This window comes from Panthera tigris, chromosome D1, assembly GCF_018350195.1.
Source record: "Panthera tigris isolate Pti1 chromosome D1, P.tigris_Pti1_mat1.1, whole genome shotgun sequence".
Lineage (NCBI taxonomy): Eukaryota > Metazoa > Chordata > Mammalia > Carnivora > Felidae > Panthera > Panthera tigris.
In genome coordinates, this window is record NC_056669.1 from 98,439,951 (window position 1) to 98,465,455 (window position 25,505).

General features: G+C 51.1%; 3 protein-coding genes and 1 pseudogene across 14 annotated transcripts in view; 3 read left to right on the forward strand and 1 right to left on the reverse strand.

Moving 5' to 3' along the window:
- Positions 1-3,145, forward strand: part of DDB2 (damage specific DNA binding protein 2) — a 20,295-nt gene extending 17,150 nt beyond the window's left edge. Inside the window, exons 7-12 of one of the 2 annotated variants that reach the window (XM_042959148.1) lie at positions 24-201; positions 527-669; positions 901-990; positions 2,083-2,247; positions 2,392-2,437; positions 2,749-3,145. In XM_042959148.1, the coding sequence (XP_042815082.1) occupies positions 24-201; positions 527-669; positions 901-990; positions 2,083-2,247; positions 2,392-2,437; positions 2,749-2,795 (669 nt within the window). In that variant the 3' untranslated portion in view covers positions 2,796-3,145. The remainder of the gene's footprint in view (positions 1-23; positions 202-526; positions 670-900; positions 991-2,082; positions 2,248-2,391; positions 2,438-2,748) is intronic. The other variant, XM_042959149.1, reaches the window with a different exon arrangement.
- On the reverse strand, positions 2,285-11,267 carry ACP2 (acid phosphatase 2, lysosomal). Of its 3 annotated transcripts, none has more exons than XM_007082146.3 (11): positions 11,056-11,267; positions 10,373-10,468; positions 9,982-10,068; positions 8,755-8,907; positions 8,548-8,646; positions 8,383-8,472; positions 7,801-7,933; positions 6,672-6,754; positions 6,434-6,540; positions 6,144-6,319; positions 2,285-4,157 (listed from the first exon to the last, which is right to left on the reverse strand). In XM_007082146.3, exons 1-11 carry the CDS (start codon positions 11,167-11,169, stop codon positions 4,024-4,026), a joined length of 1,272 nt encoding a protein of 423 aa, XP_007082208.1. In that variant the 5' UTR covers positions 11,170-11,267; the 3' UTR covers positions 2,285-4,023. The 3 variants fall into 3 exon arrangements, with proteins under 3 accessions (XP_007082208.1, XP_007082209.1, XP_042815093.1); XM_007082147.3 differs by lacking the exon at positions 11,056-11,267 and adding an exon at positions 10,825-10,978; XM_042959159.1 differs by lacking the exon at positions 11,056-11,267 and adding an exon at positions 10,829-10,908.
- On the forward strand, positions 11,200-25,436 carry NR1H3 (nuclear receptor subfamily 1 group H member 3). Of its 9 annotated transcripts, none has more exons than XM_042959151.1 (11): positions 11,200-11,282; positions 16,099-16,312; positions 18,918-18,997; positions 19,512-19,700; positions 20,181-20,447; positions 20,691-20,899; positions 21,005-21,184; positions 21,332-21,431; positions 24,059-24,172; positions 24,387-24,481; positions 24,672-25,436. In XM_042959151.1, exons 3-11 carry the CDS (start codon positions 18,955-18,957, stop codon positions 24,816-24,818), a joined length of 1,344 nt encoding a protein of 447 aa, XP_042815085.1. In that variant the 5' UTR covers positions 11,200-11,282; positions 16,099-16,312; positions 18,918-18,954; the 3' UTR covers positions 24,819-25,436. The 9 variants fall into 9 exon arrangements, with proteins under 9 accessions (XP_042815085.1, XP_042815087.1, XP_042815086.1 ...); XM_042959152.1 differs by lacking the exon at positions 11,200-11,282 and adding an exon at positions 11,307-11,408; XM_042959150.1 differs by lacking the exon at positions 11,200-11,282 and adding an exon at positions 14,990-15,268.
- On the forward strand, positions 19,908-20,032 carry LOC122231640 (annotated as a pseudogene).
- Positions 25,437-25,505: the final 69 nt, after the last annotated feature.

A 25,505-nucleotide genomic window follows, 5' to 3' on the forward strand; every position in this document is an offset into this window, starting at 1 on the left:
CTGAACCAAGCCCTTCTCTGCAGCTTTGGAATCTGAGAATGCACAAAAAGAAAGTGACCCATGTGGCCCTGAACCCATGCTGTGATTGGCTCCTGGCCACAGCCTCTGTGGACCAAACAGTGAAAATCTGGGACCTGCGCCAGGTTAAAGGGAAATCCAGCTGCCTCCACTCGCTGCTGCATAGCCATCCTGTCAACGCAGGTGTGATATATAAGACCTCATCCTTCCTGCAGACGGTGCCTATCCAACCGTTTCTGGGGTCTCCCCTCAACATTTAGAAGCTGCTAGGCCAAACCCTTTACCCTGATAGCATCAACCAAGTTGGTATCTTGGAAACTTTCTGAAACTAGTGGTCCCCAACAGCTGCTAAGTTTCTAGAATGTTTTTGTTCACAGTCCAGATTCACCTCCTCCCTTCCACCCGGGGTCTAGAGAGGAGTGGGAAAGAGGGCGCCCCTGCAGAAGGCCTGTACCAGCCAGGACAAGGGCCTGTGGTTCCTTCAGTTCTGGGGCTTTTCACTCGCCAGCTTGTTTCAGTCCTGACGGAGCCCAGCTCCTGACCACTGACCAGAAGAGTGAGCTCCGGGTTTACTCGGCCTCCCAGTGGGACTGCCCCCCGAGCCTGATCCCACACCCTCACCGCCACTTCCAGCACCTGACGCCCATCAAGGTAAGTGATGAAGACAGGGAGCTATGACATGGGGATAGACTGGGTCTGCCCAAGGTAGAGAAATGCCAGATCTGGAATCCCTAATCCCAGATCTCATCTTGCACCCACACAAAGCAGTCTCTTCTCCCCTGGCTCTCTCTCTCTTTGTCCCTTCTGTCCCCCTTCTACAATCCCACTTTGCTGGGTTCTGTCTCCTGTAAGCTCTTTTCCTGTTTTTGTTTTTTTTTTCAGCCCAGCCTATCTCCCTGCTGTTCTGCCCTCAAACTTCAGTGCCTGCTGACCTCAGCCTTGCTAATGACTTCTCCAGTCTCAGCCCCCAAGGTTTTTACGGTCTTGAAGTCTTCTGATTCCTTCCTGCCCATGCCCCCAGGCAGCCTCAGCTCTGCCCATTGCTCTGCTCTCCTGCTTTGTGTTCTTTTATAGAACCACAGCCTTTCTTCAGACCTCCAGGTTTCATGTCTCTACTTCTTTCATCAAGACAGCATAGTGGTGGGGGCACCAGCCTCAGGCAGGCTGACAACCTCCGGTTAGAATCCTTGGGCAAGTGCTTGAATTTTGGATCTTGGTTTCCTCATCTCTAAAAAGGGAATAATAGTATCTGACCGATAGGGTTGTTGGAAGAATCAGTATACCTAAAGCACATGCCCAGTGCCTGGTAAGTACTACATAAACAGTGATGATTTAGTATTAGGGAGGCTCCCACGTATCTCAAATCCAACCCAAGCTCTTAAGAACAAGCATTCATCACTGGCTGGTTCCCATTGATCCATGTGTCATCTCCCACTTTGTAACCAGCCAGGCCAATTTCTAGCTTCCCAGGTGGGCTTGTGACTGATGTCCAAGCCGTGGCATGTACCACCTCATCCTTCCCGCTAACCATGTCTTTCCGCCTTCAAAACTCCCTTGAGATTTCTTAGGAAAACCCCACCTGTCATTCCAGCTAACTGCCAGATTTGTTTTGAGTGGGGTAATCTGGGGAACATAGGTTTCTTTCCCTTTCTTGGCCACGAGCCATCTCCTGCTCAACTCTTTATCATTCACATTGATGGAGGGATTACTTCAGAACTTCCATCCTATTTGGTTTTTGGTTACCAGAGACTTTTTGCTTTGTTGTAGGCTTACCTCTTTGGTTAATGTCTGGGTAAAGCTGATGTTACAACATTGTTCAGTTGGTATGATCTCAGGAAGTGCAAAAGAGAAAGAAGGCCTGAAGGTGTCCCAAGGTCCAGAGAGGCCAATTTGGGATTAAAAATTTGGGACGGTAGACGCACATACAATAGTTTCATGTGGGTCTGATCTCCATTATTAAATTGCTGGCAACTGTATTAACAACTGCTAGTGACAAAAGGTACTTTTGATGTCCCTCTTGATAGTGCTCTGCATTTACTCTCATGACAACTCTTCGTCTCCTAGGCAACCTGGCATCCTCGGTACAACCTCATTGTCGTGGGCCGATACCCAGATCCTAATTTCAAAAGTTGTACCCCCCATGAATTAAGGACCATTGATGTGTTTGATGGAAGCTCAGGGAAGATGATGTATCAGCTCTATGACCCAGAATCTTCTGGTATCATTTCGGTGAGGTTTGGGCCCTCAAATAATGATGGGAGGAAGCAGGGATTCAACCTACTTTATTGACCAAATACGACCAGAAATTTATCCTCATGTGCCCTTCTCCCAGTACCTCAACCTCTCCTCATGCTTATGCCCTTGTCTCTGCAGCTCAATGAGTTCAATCCCATGGGGGACACGCTGGCCTCTGTGATGGGTGAGTGAAGTAGGTTGTATCTCAGACTGGCCAAGCCCTATCCTACTCCCCAAGGTTGAGTGCAGGCTCTCCTCAGCTTAGCCCTACCAGTCACCCCAGGGAAGGAGTCAGTAAAGAAGACTACCAGGAGACCGTGGACTCTTTGGCCTGGGCCCTCCATGCCTCTTGCTTTGTCCTGGTCATGGCAATGCCTGGCTGCTGTCCCAATTTCCTGGTATTTCCTTACCAAGTCCTAGGTTCCCTGGGCCAACCCCAAGTTCTCAGAGACTGATAATGGAAGGTGCAAGTCAGACTGGTCTCACTCCTCCTAGGTTATCACATTCTCATTTGGAGCCAGGAAGCTGGGATGCGGAAATGAGACACATTAATGACGGTGTGGGCCAAGCAAGGGCTTGGAGCCACCTGAGAACAAATCCTGTGAGAAGAGGCGGCTATGTGTTAAAGGGCCAAAGGTATCCAAGTCTTAGGGTCGGAGCAGGGACACTGTGGCATGGGACACTGTGGGACTGGGACACTGGCATGTTACTGCTCTGGACTTAGATCCAGAAACTTCTCCAGAGTTGGTGCCCCAGGTGCCCCAAGGGTCCTTGCTATTATCTAGCCTGGGGCCAAGGTACTTTTCTTTGACGTGCAGTGGCAGAGTGATCAGGTAGTGGTTTTCAGTTTGTGCTCACTATTGATATGGCCAATAAAACCATACCCAACTGAGCTTCTGAGTGGATTTTACAGCACTGACCTGGTCAAAGGGCTCCTTGGGCCCCCCAAAATGAAGAAAAGGCACAGAAACAGCACTGAGTCTAAAACTTTCATTCTCTGGACGCTGCCTTAGCCCTATTCTGGGCCACAGCCACAAGCTGTCCAGCTTACAACCTACATTTAACTCTGGTCCCTAGAGACCCCAGCCTAGCCGACTGGGATAGTAGTGTCACGTAGTGTCACAACTGTACAACTCACTCCCCCCCCCCCCCCCCCCCCAGTACAAACACCCTTCTGACCTGCTCCAGCTGCAGGGTGACAAAGGTGCCTGAAGCATTATGTCTGACTCTAATGGTGGCTTCAGGGGGACAAAGGAAAACTTGGCTGGCTGGCCTTTGGGTGATCCAGCTCCTTAGTGGCCAATGGTTGTACGCCCAATGTTGTGCAGTTTTTCCCACTAAAATAAGCACTGAGAGGCAAGACTGTGTCCCCTGAACCATTTGCCAAAGACTCCAAGCTGGAAGAGAGAGCAAGGCTTGATTGGCGGGGGCAAGGCGATCAAGCACCAACTCCTTCAGTTTTTCAATCCCAGGTCCTGAGTGAAACTTGGATACTTGTCTACACTTCTAGTCCTTCGGAAGCATGGCGGAGGCAAGTCTTGTTTGGAGAAAGCCAAAGTCCAACATAATACTTGGTAAAGAGGAGGCACATGAATGCTGAGTGACAGGTGCCATGGGCCAAGCCGAGCCCCACTTGTTCATCTAGGTTAGGATAATCAGAGGGAGGCCAACCCAGGGTCTCCTGTCCATGGGCTGGGGAGCAGCAATAGTCAGGAGCAAGGGCCCAGCCCACCTCCCCTAGGAGGCAGAGGGAAGGGGGCTGAGTGGTTGTCAGGCATGATCCTCCCCATCTGCGACATGGCGGTAGCCCGGAGGCTGGGCCTGCATCCGGAAGAGGACAGTGAGGAGCAGCACTATGAGAAGGAAGAGGATGGAGCCGCATACAGCCAAGGCCACGATCACCTCTGAGCACAGGTTGGGGAGGGGGACAGAAAGGTCACGTCAGTGTTCCTCCAACAAATATTTGATTGTCTACCGTATACCACGTGCTCTTCTTACAATGGGGATATATCTAGGTCAGTGACAAATGGTAGAAAGAAAGACAAACCAAACTAAGGGGAAAAGGATGGAAAGGTAGGTCAGTCAGGGAACGGATCACTGAGGAAATGACAATCTGACCAGAGACCTGGAGTCCCTGAGATGCTCAGATATGAGAGAAGAGGGTCTGGGGGCAGGGGCAGAGGGGATGAGTAGACAAGAAGCAAATACAAAAGGCCCTGATGGGGAAATAAGTTTGGCAAATTCTAGGATCAGCTAGAAAGCCAATATCACTATAGCAGAGTGAGGGGCAAGTAGGAGATCAGCCCTGAGGATCAGACCAAGAAGGGCCTGGAAGGCCATGAGAAAGAACTTGGATTTTGTTCCAAATGTCATGGGAAGCCACCGGAAGATTCTGAGAAGAGTAGTGATGTCAACTGATTTATGTTTTAAAAAAATTAACTCGGGATGCCTTGGTGGCTCAGTCTGTTAAGAGTCTGACTCCTGGTTTTGGCTCATATCGTGATCTCACGGTTAGTGGGATTGAGCCCCGAGTCAGGCTCTGCACTGACGGCAAGGAGCCTGCTTGGGATTCTCTCTCTCTCTCTGCTCCTCCCCTGCTCTCTCTCTCTCTCTCTCTCTCTTGAAATAAATACATGAAACATAAAAAAAAAAAAAAAAAAAATTAACTCTGTGGTACTGTGAGACTGGTAGGTACAAGAAGAGAATCAGAAAGAACAGTGGGAAACTTTTCAGTAGTGTAGGCAAGAGATGAGCGCAGATCAGACCAGGGAGGCAAGAGGATGTATTTTAAAGGTTGAGCCGATGGGATCTGCTAGTGGACTGGATGTGGGGTCTGAGAAAGAGGGTATTCAAGATGACTCTTAGGGTTACGCTCCACAACTAGGTGACTAATGTGGCATTTGCTAAGATGGGCAAGACTGGAGGAAGAGTGGATTTAGGGGCAAGAGTGTTTGGTTTCAGACACAGCAGCTTTGAGATGTTCTAGCTGACCTCCATGGAGAGACCTCCAATCAGCAGTCAGATATGTGAGTCAGTAGCTCAGAGAAAAGGTCATGAATCTGAGTCATAAAAGGATGGAACTCTGCATGGAGGTGGTATGTAAAGCCATGAGGTTGGATGGGATTGTTTTGGGAGTGTGCACACATGGGGAAGGGCCAGGGTGAGCCCTGGGCCATCCACTGTTTAGTCAGGAGAAAAAGCCAGTAAGGAAGCTACCTGTAAGTCAGAAGAAAAAGCAGAGAAGCCAAGAAAGTGTCTAAGGAAGGACTGACCGATCACATCATGCCCCAGAGAGATGAGAGAAGCTAAGAATTGGTCACTGGCTTTGGTAAGAGGAGGTAATTGGTCCTTTACAAAAGTGGCTTCACTGGTGTGGAAGGTGACACAAGCCTCTCTATCGGGAGTCTGACAGAACAGGCACTGAAAAAGCAAACCAGGAAGGATTCCACTTTCATAGGGAACAGAGAAACAGTGGTGGCTGGAGGAAGATGGTGCCCTGAGAGGTCTTTGTAAGGCTCTCAAGGAGGGACTGACCCAGTAGAGAGAAAACACTAAGGCTCCAGAAGTCTCTGTGGAGGTGAGAAGAGATGGACCCGGAGCACAAGTGCAGAGACTGGCCTCAGGTAGCAGCTTACAGCAGCAAGTAAGCTGGAAGATCTGCTGGTTGCAGGATGAGCCCAGGCTCTCCTGGCTACCGTTATTTTCTCAGTGATCTGAGAAGTGAGGGCATCGCCTGAGACTGAGGAATGGAGAGAAGGTGAGCAATGGTGTCAGGGTGGTCTAGGGAAATGCACTGAGATGGCTGGAAGGGCAGCAGCTCTCGGGAGACCGGCGGGCAGGAAACGAAGGTTGTTTTGGGACATTACTAGTGGAGGCAGGCAGCCACTCACCCGTGTCTGCAGGCTCGCTTGCCAGCTGGCATTCTTGCTGCCAATCCTTGGGCACGACGGGCTCTGTGAGGTGAAGGAAGTCCTGCAGGGGGCAGCGGTGAGGGCAGCCAGGCAGGATCAGCGGCCAGGGAGCCTTGTTACTCTCATTCCGAAAGTACATCTCCACTGAGAAATTCCTGAGGGTTGACAGGAGAGGCGATGGAAGCTGCTCAGCGGGCCTATAACTGGGTGCTTGGGCTGCCCACAGCCTCCACACAATTGCCCCTCCGGAGGGCAGACTGTCCACTCACCCATTATCTTCCTGGTACAGTTCAAATATGTGGCAGGAGGCGTAGGGGGCTTGTTCCCCATTGTAGACATCCAGTGCCATTTGCAGAGCCACCAGGGTGGTGTCGTGCTGTAACAGAGAGGAGCTCCCTGTCAGCCCTCCTCACCTAACCCCCGCCCCCCTCCCGCCCCAGGCACTGAACAGAGGAGACAACCAGCTCTCTGGCCGACGTTCGCATGCTGGGGAGTATGGGAGCTTACCGCAGAGTAAACCAACAGCTTAGGGAGTTGGGAAGAGGCTGCCATGAGGGTCAGGTTCTTCCGTATCTGAGCCAACAGGACTCCTAAGGAAGAAGAGATCCTGGTGTCAGTGGCTCCAGCTACCCCTGTCTTTTTTTTTTTTTTTTTTTTTTTTTTTTAAATTTTTTTTCAACGTTTTTTATTTATTTTTGGGACAGAGAGAGACAGAGCATGAACGGGGGAGGGGCAGAGAGAGAGGGAGACACACAGAATTGGAAACAGGCTCCAGGCTCCGAGCCATCAGCCCAGAGCCTGACGCGGGGCTCGAACTCACAGACCGCGAGATCGTGACCTGGCTGAAGTCGGACGCTTAACCGACTGCGCCACCCAGGCGCCCCGCTACCCCTGTCTTTTGATCAGACCTATCTGAGCCCCTTCACCCTCTGCTGGTCCTGGGTCTGATCACCTGCACAGGGAACTTTTAGGTGCATGGGAACCATGCAGGAAACTCTTCAGCACCCCTGTTCTCTAAGAACTTTGAAACTTACAGAGAGAAGCAAGATAAAACAAGCTATGTACATTTCAACAGATATAGAGATCTGCCCCTTTATAAGCGAGCTACGAGGTCCTGCCCATGTCTGAAGAATTACTCCAGTTTGGAACAGATATAAACTTAAGACTGCTTCAAAACCCATAAGATGGTGGCAAATACGGGAGCTCTGCCACATGCAGGCTCTGAAAACTACAGAGATGTCAGGAAGGTTTGACAGCTGGCCCTCCCTTGGGTGCTCAGACCAGGAAACTGGCACATGTGTATTATTCTCAGTCTTCTTGCAAAGCGTTCCCTGGTGGGTTTCTGGAGGGAGGTATTCATTTAAGGGGACAGAGGGTCTCCTGACACGAGTGACTTAAGAAGATGAATGGCAGGAAAGAAGCACGCAAACCTGACTGTGGTCGATCATACGGTGACAGAGGAGCTATAAGCATTTGGAGGGCGGGGGAAGGCTTCGGTGACTAATGGGAGGTCTGGTTCTGAATGGGCAGAGAAGACTATGGGGGGAGAGGGAAGCGTGTGAGCAGCCTTCCAGAGCAGGTTGTTAATGCTGTAGGGTCCTGAGGAGGGAAGTGACATGCTGCTCTGGTCACTCACCCCCCTGAAGCCGGGCCTTCTCTGCCTGCTCGTAGATCCCGAAGAGGAAGCGGAAGCTGAAGTCCTTTAGCCGGCTCAGATGCTGCATGGTCTGGGGAGAGGCCCAGGGCGGCAGGACCAGCCCGTGTGTTTGCTGTGTATCGCAGCAGGCAGGTTAGCTCCCCAGGCCTAGGCCAGAGCCTCTCCGGGGACAGCTCTCTTCCCCAGCGGGAAGGTGCCTGTGTGTGTGTGAGGGAGGGAGAGGAGAGGAGAGGTGAGGCTGAGGGACTGGAACCAGGAGACATGGTGGACAGGACACAGGAAAGGAAGCTCAGGCACGAAAAGCGTGACTCAGCAGAATCTCGGATAGCACGAGAGTTCTGGGTGGAGAGGGGCAAGAACTGCTGACAGATAATAAACCATTTCCCACTCTGAGGTTCTTTTTCACCCTTGAGGGAAGTTCCCTTGTTTCGCAAGAAGCGGCTTGCCTGGACCTCCCCAGTGGGAATGGTATCCAGGCCTGCTGTCCCACTTGTCCTGGTCACCTGGGCCTGCCGAGGTGTGAGAGAAGAAAGGTCACACTGGGACCCTAAGTGGGCTCACCTCGCAGAAGAGTGTGTCATAGACATTCCAGACGGTCTCCAGCGTCAGGTCTGTAAGGCCTGTCTCGTTGGCCACCATATCCAGAAATTGCTATGAAAAAAGGATCAGGGGATGAGTCCTGCCCTGGGGAAAGGACAGCGTGATGTCCACCTCAGCCCCACTCACTGCATTCTGAATGATCTCATTCTGATACTCTGGCGTCTGTCGGGTCTCGTTCTGTAACTGCTCGTAACGGGGACACGGGCCCAACGGGAACTTCAGCAGCTGCAGAACAAAGTGGGGAAAACAGGCTGAGAAGGAGTCAGGGATCAGCCGGCCCATGGCCAGAGTTGTCCCTCTCACCGCCTCCAGGGAAGCGCTGGCCAGTCTTACCCTATCCTCAGTGATGGGCACAGTGTGAACAGGGATAGGTTGCCAAGAGATATTTGGGTTGAAGCGCTGTATCCCGTTGGGAGGGAAGAGTCCGGCCAGGTTGGCCTCAGCACTCATGAGCGTACGGTCAAAGTCTGTGCTTCGCACATAAACCTGCAGAGACAACAACACAAGTCTTACCTGTGGGGGTGGGGTGGGGCAGCTTTGGCCCCTCATTGGGGCCTCAGGGGGAGAACCTGAACCTGTTCTTGATGGTTACCCAGCAGATGGTGGCCCCTGCTCCCCATCTCTGACCTTCCTTGTCCCTCTTCCCAGCAAAGGGCCAAATGCTCAGGTAGTGGCTAGCTGTCACCACTCTGTGAAGAACTCCTGTTGTAATGGCTCTAGTTCAAATGCCTTCCCAGTCCAAAGTATAAGGCTGTCAGTCAGTGAGGCTGTCAGGTCTGTCTATCTGTCTGCTTGTATAACAACGCCTATCTCCCTATCTAGAGTTCTTGAAGGCAGAAACTGTCTCCTACCACATACATATACCCCTTAATAAAGTAGCTTAGAGATCAGGGAGAGGAAATAGAGAACAGTTAATTGCTTGTGCAAAGGGAGGAGGAAGCAGTGGGGAGGGGCAAGACCAGGACAGAGCTGGCCCTCAAGGGAACAATAGCATTCAGGACCCCACAGCCTGTGGTTGATAATGGTAACCAGAGGAACATTCATCGCCATCCCCGGGCTCTAGGAAGAGGGCTTCAAGAATCAGGAACGCTTGCCAATCTTTCCTGACATGCCTTCTCTACATGTGTTCCCTCCTACCTTTACGTCTTGGCCCTGTGTGGTTTATCGTCTGTCACCCCCACTTCATTCTAAGCTCCATGAAAACAGAGATCATATCTGTGTGGTGCACCATTATATGCACAGTGCTGGCACAGCACTTTGCCTTTAGTAGGTACTCAGTAAGTGTTTTGGATGGAAAGTCTACGCTATTCCACAGAATCAGAAAAGACTTTGCCAGGCCCTAAAGTCTGAGATTGGATGCTTGATCAGTTTTGCCCCTTCCAAGTCAAGGAGGGGCAACTCGGCCTCTAGGACTCTGTTCTACACAGCTCTTGGATGTCGTGTCCTGTAGTTGTTACCAAAAACTCATGGCAGGAGGCCAGAGTGCCCCAGGCTTCCCGAGGGCAGGGGGTGAGGATAGTAGATTCCACTCCCCTTGCCTCTTGGAGCTCCCAGCCTTACCTCTTGCCGGTGGTAAGAGGTGTTGAGAAAGCCATGGTAGCGTTGCCGCAGAGCCTGGCCCAGCTCCCAATGCTGTAGCATCCCCTCCTGTGGGCAAACTCAAGAGTTAAGAGGGAAGGGACAGCTTGCAAGCCCACAGGGCTTAGGCACTATTGCTTTCCAAATTTACCCTGTCTGGAAGTAGGAGTGGGTTAATCTGATCACAGAAGTCATTTACTAAGTGGCTGATTGTATATGGCATCTGTCCTGGACACAGAGGAAAGTAAGTTTAAGGTCAAAGTCAGCACCCACATGGCAAATGAGAGTTTGGTGGAGCCCCAAGTTCTGTAGCCTGCTCTCGAGGTCACTCATTCTACAGCACGCCCTGAATGGAGGCTGGCTTCTGACCCACCTTAGTTAGCTGACCAAACCCCTGGGGCCACTCCTCTTCCTGATAGGGATCCTTGGGATATGTCTTCACTGGCGAACGGTCTCCATGTCGGTACAGCTGAGGAAAGAAAATGGTTTGCCTACAGGTCAGAGAGTTCCTCGACAGGGACAAAGAGCCCATCTCTGCCCCTTGTTGGGGAGAGATGCCTTACTCCTTCTAGGAAGCCTTAACTCTACCCCCTGCAAAAGACCCCAACTCAGAAGTCAGTAACTTTGAACAGGTTCCAGAGATTCTAATTTGGCCAACCAACGCCACTGGAGACCATAAGAGAAGCCAAAGATACAGATGGGAAAGGAAAGGAGAAATGAAAGCAATGCCGGGGATGGGGGAAGGGATGGGGGGAAAAATCACCAAAGGCTTAAGGGTGAGTCCCTTTACCGTTCTACAACATCCCTGTCCCAAGACAGACTCACCGACCTATGCCCTGATATGTAATTAATTACACCCTGCCTGTCCCCGAACATAACTCGGGCTCCACATCAATTCCGAACTGGGCCCCCGACCCTCCAGGCCAGTCGTCTCGTCCTAAACCGGCTCCCGCTCCTCCAGATCCCGACCCCAGCACAAGCCCCGCCCCTCCCTCGAACAACCGGCCGTGCCCTTCCAGCTCTGGCAAGCCCTTTGGCCACCCCGTCTCTCATTACCAAGGTGACGAAGCGCAGACTCCGGGCCTGGGTGGGTGGCATCACTATCAGGTTCACGCCAAGAAGGAGCTGGAGAAGAGCTGCCCCGCTCCATGCAAACGGCCTGCCCGCCATCACCGCTGTAGACTATGCAGCAAATCGGCTGGAACCCGCTGCGTGGCACCTACAGCAGCCGCCCGGACGCACCCGTAAGGACACACGCCGGAAGTGCCTTCGCCGCCATCTTGGTAAAGGAGGGGCAGAGATGGTGGGAGAAGGAGGAATCTGGGAGGGAATGCGATGCGGCCGCGGCGGAGGAGCGTGGGAATGTAGCGCGACCTCGCGTGGCAGAAGGAGCTGAAGATCTCGTCTTGGTAAAGAGAGTCCTCAGCTCGGGTTGGCCTCTGCCACGGAGACCCTGTAACAAGGTGGCGCCTACTGTGTGCCAGTGTATGGGAGAGCGAGCGCCCCCTCGGGCCGGGGTGCCGCCGGTCCTGAGCTCAGAGCCACAGCCGCTGTAGAATTGGGGCGAGAGCTGGGAAGTGTAGGGCGCCCTTCTCCACGCCCCTGCCTTCTGGTGGAATTTGAGCCTTGGCCCTGTTCCCGGGAGAGGCCCTGTTTGGTGCAGGGCACAGAGTGTCAACAGTTCTTTGGACTCTCTGTGTCCTTGAGGTTGGTCCCAGTGTAGCCTACTTGCTCCTGCCTTTGAGCAAAGCTCCAAAAGACCTCTCACTTTCCCTTCCAGTCCTTTCCCTGCGCTCCCACCCGTCCACTTCCGAATTTTAGAGGTCTTCTAAGATGTCATGCCTCCTCCGAAAGGAATGTTGGACAGTGTGTTCAGACTTTGCAGAATCAAAGCAGCGAGTCCACAGGCGAGGAATTTCAGACCAATGGGGAGATACATAAGGATAAGGGGAAGGAGTGTATCATAAAGTGGAGTAGGTGTAGTTTCCACAGAATCGGAGACCCTCTTGGCATTGGCCATTGGGATCCAGGTGCAGCCAATTTGGCCTTAGTGCTTTGTGACTGAGCTTGGAATGACTCCAGGATCACAGGTCCTTGGGATGCTTTGATTCAGGTCTGCCCACTGGAAGCAAATCACCTCAAATGGTTGGAGAAATAAAACCTGATCACAACTGTATGGGAGAATAGGGTGCCTGGGCGGCTCAGTTGGTTAAGGGTCTGACTCTGATTTCCACTCAGGCTGTGATGTCATGCTTGGTGAGCTTGAGCCCCGTGTCTGGCTCTGTGCTGACAGTGCAGAGCCTGCTTGGGATTCTCTGCCTTCCTCTCTCTCTGTCCTTCCCCTGCTCACAGGCTTTCTCCCTCTCTCAAAAGTAAAGAAACATTAAAACAAAACAAAACTTAGAGTGCCTGCGTGGCTCAGTGGGTTAAACGTCCAACTTCGGCTCAGGTCATGATCTCACAGTTTATGGATTTGAGCCTGGAGCCTGCTTCAGATTCTGTGCCTCTCTTTCTCTCTGCCCCTCCCCTACTCTTGCTCTCTCTGTCTTTCATAAATAAATAAACGTTAAAAAAAACTGTATGGGAGAAAGCAGGATCATTTTACCCTATGACTCCAGATCCAGTTATTTTTAATATACCTTTCAAAATTGTTATGGAGGAGTGAATAGAAATTGAGAGCTGAAAGATGGGTAGTCAAATGGTTTTTAACCTACTTATTTAGTCATAAGCACCTTTACGAATCAGATGAAAATTTAGTGCCCTGTTTTCCAGAAAAAATGTCCACACACACAAATGGAATTTTGTATATAATCTTAAGAGGTTCATGAAGACCATCAATAGTTTTCTTGATTCAGCATCTCTGAATCCCTGATCCAACCTAGTCCCCTTACTTTAGAAGGATAAGAAAACAGGGGCAACTGGGTGGCTCAGTCAGTTAAGCGTCTGACTTCAGCTCAGGTCATGATCTCCCGGTTCATGGGTTCAAGCCCTGCATCGGGCTCTGTGCTGACAACTAGGAACCTGCTTTGGATTCTTTGTCTCCCCCTCCCTCTGCCCCTCTCCCACTCACACTCTGTCTCTCTCTCTCTCTCTCTCTCTCAAAAATAAATAAACATTAAAAAAGTTCTTAAAAAAAAAAAAAGGAGAAGAAAACAGAGAGGAAGTGATTTGTCCAAGGTCACAGAGTTTAGGAGAAGGGATTAAAACTCAAGTTTTCTGATTCCCAGATAATCTTTATAATGGGCTATTTCTCACAGGCTACTCAAACTGCATTGCTAAGCCATATTTGGTGGCCCCCAAATGCCTTCAATAAAGAGATTTCTAATGAAACTTTATCACATTGGTTGGGTTGAATGGGGCATGGCTAAATGCCCCTTACACTTGCAAGGACATAGCCTTGCCTTGTACCCAGGCCTTTGTGATTTCAGAATGTAAATCTTGGGTGGGGCGGTGGGGGGGAATGTAAATCTTGGGCTCACTAAATTTTGGTGAGTAGAGCAAATTCAACTTTTGCTTTTCTTCCCACTTGCTCAAGTATGCCTGTATCGTTTGTGCCTGCAAGTATCCTATGTAGGAGGGATTGATGGAGCAGATATTATTTCCATTTCTGTAGTAAAAAACAAATCCAGGAAGGGTGAAGATTATAGCACAAGTACATGGTAGAACCAAGAGCTGAGCCTTGTTTTGTTTTCTGTTTTTTTGTTTTTATTTATTTATTTTTTTGTTTTGAGAGAGAGTGAGAGCCTAAGTGGGGCAGAAAGAGAGAGAGGAAGAGAATTTCAGGCAGGGTGCAGAATTTCTGCACCATCAGCCCAGAGCCCGATGCAGAGCTTGAACTCCCAAACTGCAAGATCATGACCTGAGCCGAAATCAGAGACGCTTAACCGATTGAGCCACCCAGGCACCCTGTGAGCCCTGGTTTCTTGACCCCTAGCTCCTGCATATTTTCTACCAGATGATTCTGTAGTCTCCATGCCTTTGTTCCTAAATACAGATGCAAAAAATGAGGTGTGTAGATAGATTTATAGATAGGTGGATACATGGGCCTATCTCTGATCAAATAAATCAGAATCCATGAAAATGAGACCAGGTTTGGAAACCACTGTTCCACTGTGTTGTCAGAAGTAAACCTAAATCCAGGTGAGTTAATCATTTTATTGATCTGGAGAGGTGTTTTTGTGTAATGGAGTGAGGTGTTTCTTTGTTTGATTTTGAGTCAGCTAAGCCTGTATTCAAATTTGATATTTACCCACTTGCTAGTAACTATCTCTTAGGGTTATATATGTTGCTAAATAAAATAATACATGTAAAGAAAAATAGTAAACACATAGTAGTAAATGTTACTTTTCTCCTTTCTGCCTTCTGTATTATCTCTGAACTCATAAGCCTGAGAAGCAGAAATTCCTGGGTTCTTCTCTATCTTGTGATTGGGAGGTTGGGCAGAAGTTGTTTGAGTGCCCTGCAAGATGACCCCCCACACTCTGCACCTTTCCAGAATGGTGAAGGAGAGAGCAAGAATCTGTTTCCTTAGTCTGTCTCTCCAAACTGTACCTTGTGGCCTGCTTCGTGGGAATTTGAGTACTTTCAAGGGAATTATCGAATAGTACATATGACTGTAGACTGGGGAATGCTCCTCTGTTTTTGCTTCAAGTTTCCCATTGCTGCAAGGAAAAATCCTCTGGAGGTTCTAGGGTCACAAATGTGACCTGGAAGATCCCCAAAGGTTCTAGGATCCTCTAGGAGCCAAAGAAACATAGGAGACTGGGAAAGAAACAACACTGGGAGGCTTTGCACCTAATACCTGTGGACTAGTGGGACTCTACTGTGGGGGTGGGTCTGGTAAAGTGAGACATGTAACCCCAGCTGCTGATCACCTGACTACTTGCTCTGGTTTGGGGGAGATGTCCCAGTGGTGGGACTGCAGAAACTCTGGCGATGGTGCCAACAGGTTTTCGTTTTCCCATTTTCCTCTCCCTTTCTTTCTTCACAGGGGGGAGGCTCCTGAAGCCCTGTAACCTGAAGGGGTAGCTCTGGCAGTAAAGCACTGGTAATGCTTCCTTCTACTTGAGATAAAGGAGCAGACTCCCTGACTTGGAGGAGATGGTGCCCTGATCTGCTTGTTCAGCAGCTGGCACTAGCGTGGGTCAAAAGGGCTCCAGATGGGGCTTGTGTGTGGTCTCAGGTCCTGGACTGCAGAGAGATGGGGGTGTCAGGAGAGGGAGCTGAGGATCAGGAGTAGATGAGGGAGGCCTTTCCCACCTCCCAGAAGGTAGGTCATCAAGCCCCAGATCAATGTTACATCCCAAGTTCCTTGTATCCAGGTGTTTCAGTGACATCTCTGACTGTCCTTCTACGCTGAAGCTTCTGGGGGTGGGGAAAGGTGGAGGAGGGCACTGGGTGGATGATGTGGGTGCTGAGACAGAATGGTTCCAGTTTCCCAGGGGTTGGAGTCCCTGGTGTCTGCTTTTCCAGGACAGCTGGGGCCTTGTGAAAATCTGGAAAGGAAGACATGCAAGAGGAATGGAGAGCCTTGTGCTCATGACTCAGAGATGTTCGGACAAGGGTGGTGGCCTCGTGAAGGGATGACCTTGTGATAAGAGGGAACAAGAGCTAAAGCTGGAGGCAGAACTTTGAGATGGGGGGTGTCAGAGGGGCTTTTCTGAAATGTGAAAGTGAATACGGGGGCAGATTTTGCAACACCACCCAGCCTGCTGTCTTCTCAAGCCTCTGCTCTCCAACCCCCGCCTGTTCCCCCCACCCCACCCTGTGCTTCCTCCCATCTTTCACCAAGCTCTCTTTCTGTTTCTGCTTTCTCCGGCCTTCTCCCATCCTGTTCTGCCACGCCCTCTGCCCGCTCTGTCCCCGTTCCTCTCTTCCCTGGTGTCCTGTTCATCTTTTTCCATCCCCCTGGCTGCCTGCCCTGGCCCTCTGTCCTTCTATCCTTTAATGTGGGGCCCATGGGAACTGGAGTTCACAGCAAAACAGGAAGAGCCTGTGAGCAGGAAACTGGGAGTGGGGCAGGGGGTGAACAACCAGCAGTAACCTCAGCCTCCCACATCTGGACTGAAGCATCGCCGGGGCTCTCTGTCTCTCCCACAGCAACCCACCAGCCCCAGCTTCTTCCATCCATCTTAGTGCTTCACTGGTCCAGCTGACCTGAGAGAGAACCAGACAGGAGCATCCTGGACTCCAATTCAAGAGAAAGAGCACAGGAGTGCTCACTGGAGTGAGGACATCTGGATTCTGATCCCAGCTTGGCCACTAACTGTGTGTGGTCTTGGAAAAGGCTCTCCCATGAGCTCAGTGTTCTGAGGCTAGTTCTTCTGAATGTTCTCTGTAAAATGGTGCTCCTGTTATTTACCCTCCCTCCCTCCCTCCCTCCCTCCCTCCCTCCCTCCCTCCCTCCCTCCCTCCCTCCCTCTTGAGGTTGCTCTAAGGCCCAAAAGATATAGTGAAACAAGCACTGGAAGGTTAACAGTGTGAGATTCCAGGTGATGGGAAGACCTATAGATGAAAGGATTGGAAGTTAATGATCGCTGCTACCATTTCTTGAACACTTACTATGTGCCACACATTGTGCTGTGATACGTTGTTTATGTCTCATGACAACCTTATGTAGCTAAAACCATTATTATTATCATCCCTATTTTAAAGGTAGGGAAATTGGTTCAGAAACATTATGTAACTTATTTAATCGCAATCAGACAGCTAATAAGAGGCAGAGGCAAAGCCAGATTTGAACCCAAAACCTGAGCCCAGAGCTCAGGTGCCAAACAACACGTTGAGATGAAATTGACGAGAGTTAACAAGTACAGAAGAGGATCATATTATTTCTCTTATTTAAGAAACAGGAACATAGTACCTCCTCTGTTGCCGACTCTATGCTAGGCCCTGTTCCATGGGCCACAGGGGAGATAAAATCAATTAAACATGGTATCTACCTTCAGGGGTGTATCTCATTTTCCAGGCAACAGGGCAGGACAACTACAGCTATAGTCTCAGTACATCCTGGTTAGAACCTACCATCACTTCAGATGGAACGGTTCCCAGATACGAGAACCTGTGTATCTTCCCAGGTCCATCCTGGGCTGGCACCTGAGTCACCTGCCATCTCCACCCCTACCTCCTTGCCAGGCCTGCCATTGCTCCTCCTCTCTCTCCTGGCCTCTTCACATTTCGGTGGCCCCCTGCAGGGCACCCACGTTCAGAAAGCCTCCCTGGAAGGAAAAGCACCTGCCTTTCCACCTCTGGAGTGATACCAGCTTGGCTGAGGCCCGGGGCTTGTGGGGAGAGCTTTTTGGCCCTTTCCCAGAGGCAGGAGAGGAGGAGGGAGGCTGGGAAAGCAGGCTGGGGCTCAGTGTTGCAATTCCGGGCAGTGCAGGGACCTTTGCTCTACGAGGTGTCTATGGAGGGGAGGGAATACTGACTCTGGAGGCTGCCGGGATTGGGGTGGGGGTGCCTGGGAGGCCGTCTTTCTGTAAGAGCAGCTAAGAGGCACCGGGGTGAGGAGAGGAAGGGGAGAGACGTGGAACTGGGCTGGTCTACAGGGAAATGCGACTGTCATGGTTGGGGGAAGGGAAGCAGGGGTGAGGCTGGGCTGAGGGGCGGCGGGCTGGGGAGGAGTCAGCATGGTAGGGAAGCTGCTCCGTGGGTGTGGGGGACTGCGGCCAGGGTTCTGGTCAGTCGTCTCCAGTCTGCCTAGCAGGAAGGAGAAGTGGCCCGACCCCTCACCAGTCCCTCCCCTCAGCCTCTCCCCACATTACTTTTCTGGGGCTCCGGTCCTTCACTTGCTCAGCTCCGGCTCCTCTGCCAGCCAGCGAGGCCTCTGGACAGGGGATTGCACCATCCTCCTCTCCCAGCAAGGGGGCTCCAGAGACTGTCCCAGCCTGGAAGTCCGCTGGCCTGGGGATTCGGTGGGTCTGTTCCTCAGCACTGGCCTGGGGCTCTGTGTGTGAGTCTGGGGTGGGAGGGAGGTTACCCTGTAGATCTTAGAAAGTGGTCTCTGGGGAGAACTGAAGGATGATAATGGTGATGGCAGCCCAGGCAGCACCAGGATTCTATTTAGGTCCCAGAATAACTTCTGAAGGGTTCTGGGGGAGGGGGGTCCTGGCTGTGAACTGGAGTGACTCCCACAGGCAGGAGGTTTGTGCCGGGACCCTGGAAAGTGACAGTAGTGAGGGTGTCTAAAAAGCAGTGAGTTTTACTGTGTGAGTGAGCAGTGAGTGAGCTGGTCCTGGCCAACTTTGTTCCCAGTGCTGTCCTTACTTTGGAGTAAGAGGAAGGGGCTCTGACAGAAGCTGGGCAGATGTGCCCAAACACCCTGTGATGGCCTGGAGGGGTCCTTGGGGAGAAGAGGTGGCATGGTGGTCAACAGCTAAGACTTTGGAGTCAGACCAGAATTGGAATCTTGGCTCTACCATTGCCTAACTGTGTAGCCATAGGCAATTTACTTAATCTCTTTGAACCTCAGTTTCCTGATCTGTAAAATGAGCTTAAGAATAGTCATGATATTGGGGTGCCTGGGTGGCTCAGTCGGTTAAATGTCCTACTCTTGATTTCGGCTCAGGTCATGATCTCACGGTTCGTGAGTTCAAGCCTCACAAGGAGCTCTGTGCTGATGACGCGAAGCCTGCCTGGGATACTGTTTCTCCTTCTCTCTGCCCCTCACCCGCTTGTGCTGTCTGTTTGTCTCTCTCTCTCTCAAAATAAATAAATAAACTTAAAAAAGAAAGAATAGTAACGACATCCATAGGAATATTGAGAGAAAGGCATATAAAGCCTTAGAACAGGCTGATATGTACGTATACAGCAAGTAAATGTTAGCGGATATATCAGTACTGATAAGATCAGGAGGAGAAAGTTGCCGAGGCCAGAAAGGAGCCCGGTTCTGAAGACTGTAACATGGATCATTCCTGCAGGAGAGTCCCTTGGTAATGTCCAGGGCTCCAGGAAGAGATGTCCTTGTGGCTGGAGGCCCCTGTGCCTGATGCTTCTCCTGGTAAGCTTCTTCATCCCAGCCCTCTCCCCTGAGCCCACATCTCAGCCCTTCTCCTCCCTCAGGAATCAGCCTCCTTCGTTACTTGCCTTCTGCCATACCCCAGAGAGCAGTCTAGAGTCGTTCTTGGTATTGCTTGCCTCCTTCTGCCCAGACTACCTCTATCTACACTGGTTCTGGTGCTGTTCCCTCCCAATCTGGGCTTGCTGCTGGGGACAGCTGGCGTGTCCAGGGCTTAGCAGCACTGGCTTTGAAGAGTTCTGTCTGATCTCTGAAATTGATACACATCAGCCCCTCAAGGGGACAGAGGTTAACATCCTCATTTAAGGTATTGAGGTACAGGGGACTGTAAGTGACTAGCCCTAGAGCCCGCATGAACCCCAGGGGCCTGAAGCCTGAGCCAACATTTTGCCGCCCTCTAGGGGTAGAAACAAGTTTGCAGTTTCCCAGAAGGACACAGAGGAAGTGGATGGGAGGGACCTGAGAGACCCCCCTTGTGCCTCTCTTTTGGGGCTAGACTCTGCAGTGGAGCTGTGGGAGCCAGATGCACAAGATGCAAGTGGCCAGGCGCTGGGAGTCAGCAACTGCGTCCTCAGGGAGGAAGCCAGCACGCCCCAGTCGGCTGGGGACTCCCTGGGGGCAGGGCTGGAGGCAGCAGAGCCCATAGTCCTGCTCCCTGGGGTGGGTACCCCTCCAGAGTCTACAGGTGAGGAGCTGTTGGATTTGGAGGAGGCAGGGGCTCCCTGGATCTGGGAGAGGTACCTTAGGGCCGTTTACCTCATAAGATCATGGTTAAGTCCAAAGGCTTTGGATTCAACTAGACTTGAGTGATCTAAGTGTGAATTTTGTCTCTACCTTAGGCCTGTCCGAGTCTCGGTTTCCTTATTTGTAAAATGGAAGTAATAATGGTATTATCGCTTCTTGGCCTTTTGGCTAAGAGCAAGTGTAACATCTGTTCTTACCAGTTTAATAATAGTATCTATCTGTTATGGCTGTTGTAAGGATGGATCAATGCATATAAAGGCTCAGACAATACCTAGGACATAATAGCACTTGGTATATGAGAGCTACTTTCTCATAACCGACTAGGAAGGGAATGAAGGTCACTGAGTGCTCAGGGCAGTGGCCAACTGGGCACCAAGCTTTTTTCTTGGAGAAGAACACTAAGGCTCTTCCCTGTACCCAGAGCTCCGTCCGCAAAAACGGAAAAAGGGGCCAGCCCCCAAAATGCTGGGGAATGAGCTGTGCAGTGTGTGTGGGGACAAGGCCTCTGGCTTCCACTACAACGTGCTGAGCTGTGAGGGCTGCAAGGGATTCTTCCGCCGCAGCGTCATCAAAGGAGCGCGCTATGTCTGCCACAGTGGGGGCCACTGCCCCATGGACACCTACATGCGTCGCAAGTGCCAGGAGTGTCGCCTTCGAAAATGCCGCCAGGCTGGCATGCGGGAAGAGTGTGAGTGTCTGGGGGCAGGAGTTGGGGAGGAGGCTTCTGGGAAAGGGGTGCCAGGGTGTGAGGGTAGACAGGCAGCTGAGCCTACAGGGCCTTCCTACATGGTCCCTACGTATAGATTAAAATCTCTTCCTTATGTTTACTCAATGCTCTCTGCTTTTCTGGAGCCTCAAACTACCCCTGTGCCCCATCCTTGCTTCCTGTCTCCCCCTTTTCCTCCCTCCTCACGTCCGGCCCCGTCCTTAGGTGTCTTGTCCGAAGAGCAGATCCGCCTAAAGAAACTGAAGCGGCAAGAGGAAGAACAGGCTCAGGCCACATCCATGCCCCCAAGGGTGTCCTCACCTCCCCAAGTCCTGCCCCAGCTCAGCCCAGAACAGCGGGGCATGATTGAGAAACTGGTGGCTGCCCAGCAACAGTGTAACAGACGCTCTTTTTCTGACCGGCTCCGAGTCACGGTAACTGAGGGAGCTGGGGACAGGTGGCTGTGCCCAGGGCATGGTTGGCTTCTTGATATCCGACTCAGTATAGTTTGTGTCTTCCGTCCTTGCCCTTCTGGATAGCCTTGGCCCATGGCACCAGATCCCCAGAGCCGGGAGGCCCGTCAGCAGCGCTTTGCCCACTTCACGGAGCTGGCCATCGTCTCTGTGCAGGAGATCGTTGATTTCGCCAAACAGCTGCCTGGCTTCCTGCAGCTCAGCCGGGAGGACCAGATCGCCCTACTGAAGACCTCTGCGATTGAGGTGGCTGGCAAGGCTGAGGGATGACGGGAGGACCGGGGCGGGATTGTCTCTGGCAGGGGCTTCACGACAGCCGCATGGGGAGTTGAAAGTGCCTCATGCCGAGACCAGCCTGCAGAGTCCCTGTTTGAGGTCTGCTGTTGTGTGCAGGTGATGCTCCTGGAGACGTCTCGGAGGTACAACCCTGGGAGTGAGAGTATCACCTTCCTCAAGGACTTCAGTTACAACCGGGAAGACTTTGCCAAGGCAGGTGAGAACTGAGATCAAGAAAAGATTGGGGTGGATGGAGAGACACTTTTGGTCATTGGGCTCATAGTGACTACAGAGACACAGGCCCAGGCTTTGGGTGGCTGTTCAGGGAAGGCTTCTCTTGTTTTCCCAAGATAGAAAGTTGGAATGGTGATCGGCCTCTCTCAGCTGCTCCAAATAGACCCCTGTCCTCTGTTGCATTTGGCCAGTGGTTCTCAAACAGTGTTCTAAGGAATCTGAGGTGGGGTTCTGGGGAATTGTCACCCTGGAGGAAGGTCAGAGAGGCAGAGGAATGTCCTTCTTCCTTGAGCCAAACAAGAAACTCCGTGTAATATTGTGCTTCTGGATGATGTTTTGCCTAAAGAAAAGATTTTGCACCGAGTCTTTTAGTACTTAATAAGGAACTCAGTGGTGCCCTTTAAGGAACGTGTGGACTGACTTCACCCTATCTTTCAAATGCTTTTTTTGATGAGTTGTGGAACAGAAGCTGAAACGTGGCAACTTCAGGGCCATTTTAGGTTAAGAGTGAACACTCCCTTCCCCGTGCTGCATTACACCTGGAATGTTTTCTCCAAGAATTCGTTCACAGCGCTGCTCTTTGATCCTTACTTGTAGGCTAAGCAGTGTTGGCTTCCTCATATCCAGTTGCTGGTAATGTTTGTGTCATGGGAGTGGGGGTGGGCAAGAATGGACGGCTGAGGGTGTTTTGGAGGGACTGGAACTTCGGCTCAACGGGAGACCGAGTAGTTTAACACCTGAGTGAGTGGGTCTGTAAAATAGGGCCAATGCTATGACTCCATTCTTGGGGTTTGGTAGGTCCTGCTTTCCAGGACAGAGCTCATTGTCTGGTTTCTGGTGACTCAGACCAGCTCATATGCCTCTTGTCCAATACAGGCCACTCTGAGCTTTCTAGGAAGGCCTCCCTTAACTATAGAGCATGGCACATCTGTCACATCTCCTGGCTTCTCTAGTGCCCTGTGTGCTGCTGGAGTGTATAGGCGCCTAATGGGGGCAACTTGAGGACTTTTTTCCAGCTTTAAAAACCCAGCCCTGCTCCTTTTCTCTGCCTTTTTCCGTAAATGCTTATCATCCAGGTCGTTCCCAAGCGTGGCCTCCTCCTCCTTCCTAACCTCCTCCTTTCTGAACCCTTCGCCATTCTCATGTCCGGGTGTTCCTGCAGCACTCGCGGGCTTGTGCCATCTGAATCTGCACCTATTTATAGATTCATTTATATAAGCAGTTGTGATGCCATCACATTTGCCTTTCATTTATTTTTGTCAGCGAGATCTTGGGAAGGAGGAGCAGGGGCCCTCTTTTGTCAGGTCTTCATCCCTCTCTACACCCACTACTATATGCTGCAGCCACTAATGATGTGGCCTGATAACATGAGCAGACCCTGCAAGGGTGCACAGACCATCTCCAGAACCTCCGCCTCCTCTCTGTACAAAGGGGCTGTTCGGCACAATTGGAGGCTCAACACCTCAACAAGAAAGGCTTTATAAAATGGGGCTTGTCCATTAAATGTCTTAGCACACACTTGATAAACATCAGGGTGAAAGTACAGGAAGTGACTAACCAAGAAGCCTTGAATGGAAAAGTTAGCAGATGGTTGCTAAAAGAAATCTGAGAGAGCTTAGGGGATAGGGTGGAGTGGGGGAGACTGTGTGATGGGAGAAGTGTTCTTTAGATGTCACGACTTTAGGTCATGGTTTGTTGAACTTCACTCTCCTCAGCAAGAAATCTGGCTCTGTTTTTTTAATCTATTACTTATTTAACAAGCACTTATATAGTATGTGCCACGTTATAATAAGGATCCATCATGAGATGAGTACTATTACTATCTCCATTCTGCAGATGGAAAAACCAAGGCCCAGAGAACTTAAATAACTTACCCAAGGTCACACAACCCAATAAATGGTAGAGCCAGGACTCCAACCCAGGCAGTCTGTTGTCATAGTCCATACCCTCAACCTTATTGCTGTGTTCTTGCTGGGATGTGAAACATGTTATCTCTGGTATTCAAACAAGTAAGGCCTATTGCCAGTGAAAAAGTTTTCTTTGTAAACAAAAATAAGAGTTGCCTCTATTTCTAGTAATGTGGGGTCCTCCAGAATGCCAATAATAGGGGCATCTGGGTGGCTTAATCGGTTAAGTGTCCAACTTCGGCTCAGTTCATGATCTTGCACTTTGTGGGTTCAAGCCCTGAGTTGGGCTCTGTGCTGACAGCTAGGAGCCTGGAGCCTGCTTTGGATTCTGTGTCTCCCTCTCTCTCTGCCCTTTCCCTGCTCACGTTCTGTCTTTCAAAAATAAATAAACATTTTTTTTAAATGCCAATAATAGAAGAATTTATCCTTGTCATTCAATTCAGCACCTCCTATGTGCCAGGCACAGCACTATGTGCTTTGCATGCTTTATCATTTAGCTGTCTCAACAGTCTTACAAGTTCAGATGAGCTTCCCATATCACAGATGAGGCTTAGAGAAGTTAAGAAACTTGCCTAACATTACATAGCAGAGCCCTGGAGACTTCTTCGTGCGTTCCCAATAGTTCCCCTAAGTTGAGTTGGAGGAGAGAAGGAAGCTCCCACGGCTCGTGCTGCATGCCCCCGCCTCCCTTCTTCCTCCCCAGGGCTACAGGTGGAATTCATCAACCCCATCTTCGAGTTCTCCAGAGCCATGAATGAGCTGCAGCTCAATGATGCTGAGTTTGCTCTGCTCATCGCCATCAGCATCTTCTCTGCAGGTGTGAGGAGGGGCAGGAGGGAAAGGGAGCAAGAGACTTGCACCAAGAGGGGGCTGCAGGCCCCATGGGGCAGGAATTGTGGGGGTGGAAGCCCATGTCGTGCTACTTTGGGAGATGTTGGGTGTGGCATGTCCCTATTTTGGGGGTTGTGATTTGGGATATGGAACTAAGACCGTGGCCAGACTTGCTCCTCGACTCTCTTGGTGACCTGTAGACCGGCCCAATGTGCAGGACCAGCTCCAGGTAGAGAGGCTACAACACACATACGTGGAGGCTCTGCATGCCTACGTCTCCATCCACCACCCCCATGTGAGTCTCCCGATGGTGCCCTTTTTCCTCCTCCCCACAGGCTTATCCCCTGACACACCTGTTTTCCCTTCAAGACTCCTTCCCTGACTACATCTTGCACAGACAATTTGGTACCTCTCTCACAACTCCCCTACCCTTGCCCCTTCCCTGGGGAGAGACAGAACCTGTATTTGTCCCTCTCTTCCCCTAGGACCGACTGATGTTCCCAAGGATGCTAATGAAATTGGTGAGCCTCCGGACCCTGAGCAGTGTTCATTCAGAGCAAGTGTTTGCACTGCGCCTGCAGGACAAAAAGCTTCCCCCGCTGCTCTCTGAGATCTGGGATGTGCACGAATGACTGTTCTTCCCCCATATCTTCTGTTTTCTGGGCTGGATGGCTGAGGCGCCTGGCTGCCTCCTACAGGTGGAGCTGTCTGAGAAGGGCAAACATTCCTGGGAGCTGGGCAAAGGAGATCCTTGTGTGGCATTAAAGGAGAGTCAAAGGGTTGGGAGTTTTGTGGCTGCTGGGCAGTGAGGGTCCTGCTAGAAGTGTGCTCCATTTGAAGATCGTACTGACCCAACCAAATGGATGAACCTGGGGGCCACTTTGCACAAGGTTCTCCAGGGCCCTGCCCCTCCTGCCTCCACCACTTCCTGTTTTCCCCACAGGGCCCCAAGAGAAATTCTCCACTGTCACTGCGGCTTGGCCATAAATGCCTGGGGGCTGCCTCACTGATAGGTCTGGCGCTGTCTGTACAGAAAGACCAAAAAGAAGATAGAACGAGAGAAAAAAAAAATCTCTGGATTGGGGGTGGGGGCACGGCCACCGTAGAGGAGGAAACCCTCCTTTAGGATCCGCCTCCAGACGCATAACAGAGACAAGTCACAAGTGACAGCCTGGGCAGTGAGAGGGGACTACCAACCCCATGAGGATAAATGAAATGCTGAGGCTTAGATGCCCCCTTCCCTTTTAGTGACCCAGGTGGGATTGTGTTGTCTTTCTAAGGTGGGGGGGGGGCGGGGTAGGAGGTTGAAGTTTCAGAAC

Excerpts from the sequence above, each read along its gene's own strand:
- ACP2 (XM_007082146.3), bottom strand. The coding sequence starts at position 11,169 with ATGGCGGGCAGGCCGTTTGCATGGAGCGGGGCAGCTCTTCTCCAGCTC. Across the intron at positions 8,473-8,547 it reads ATGAGATCATTCAGAATGCA|CAATTTCTGGATATGGTGGC; the intron begins GTGAGTGGGGCT and ends CTTTTTTCATAG. Across the intron at positions 6,320-6,433 it reads CTGTACCAGGAAGATAATGG|GAATTTCTCAGTGGAGATGT; the intron begins GTGAGTGGACAG and ends GTCAACCCTCAG.
- NR1H3 (XM_042959151.1), top strand. The coding sequence starts at position 18,955 with ATGTCCTTGTGGCTGGAGGCCCCTGTGCCTGATGCTTCTCCTG. Across the intron at positions 19,701-20,180 it reads TACCCCTCCAGAGTCTACAG|AGCTCCGTCCGCAAAAACGG; the intron begins GTGAGGAGCTGT and ends CCCTGTACCCAG. Across the intron at positions 24,482-24,671 it reads TCTCCATCCACCACCCCCAT|GACCGACTGATGTTCCCAAG; the intron begins GTGAGTCTCCCG and ends CTCTTCCCCTAG.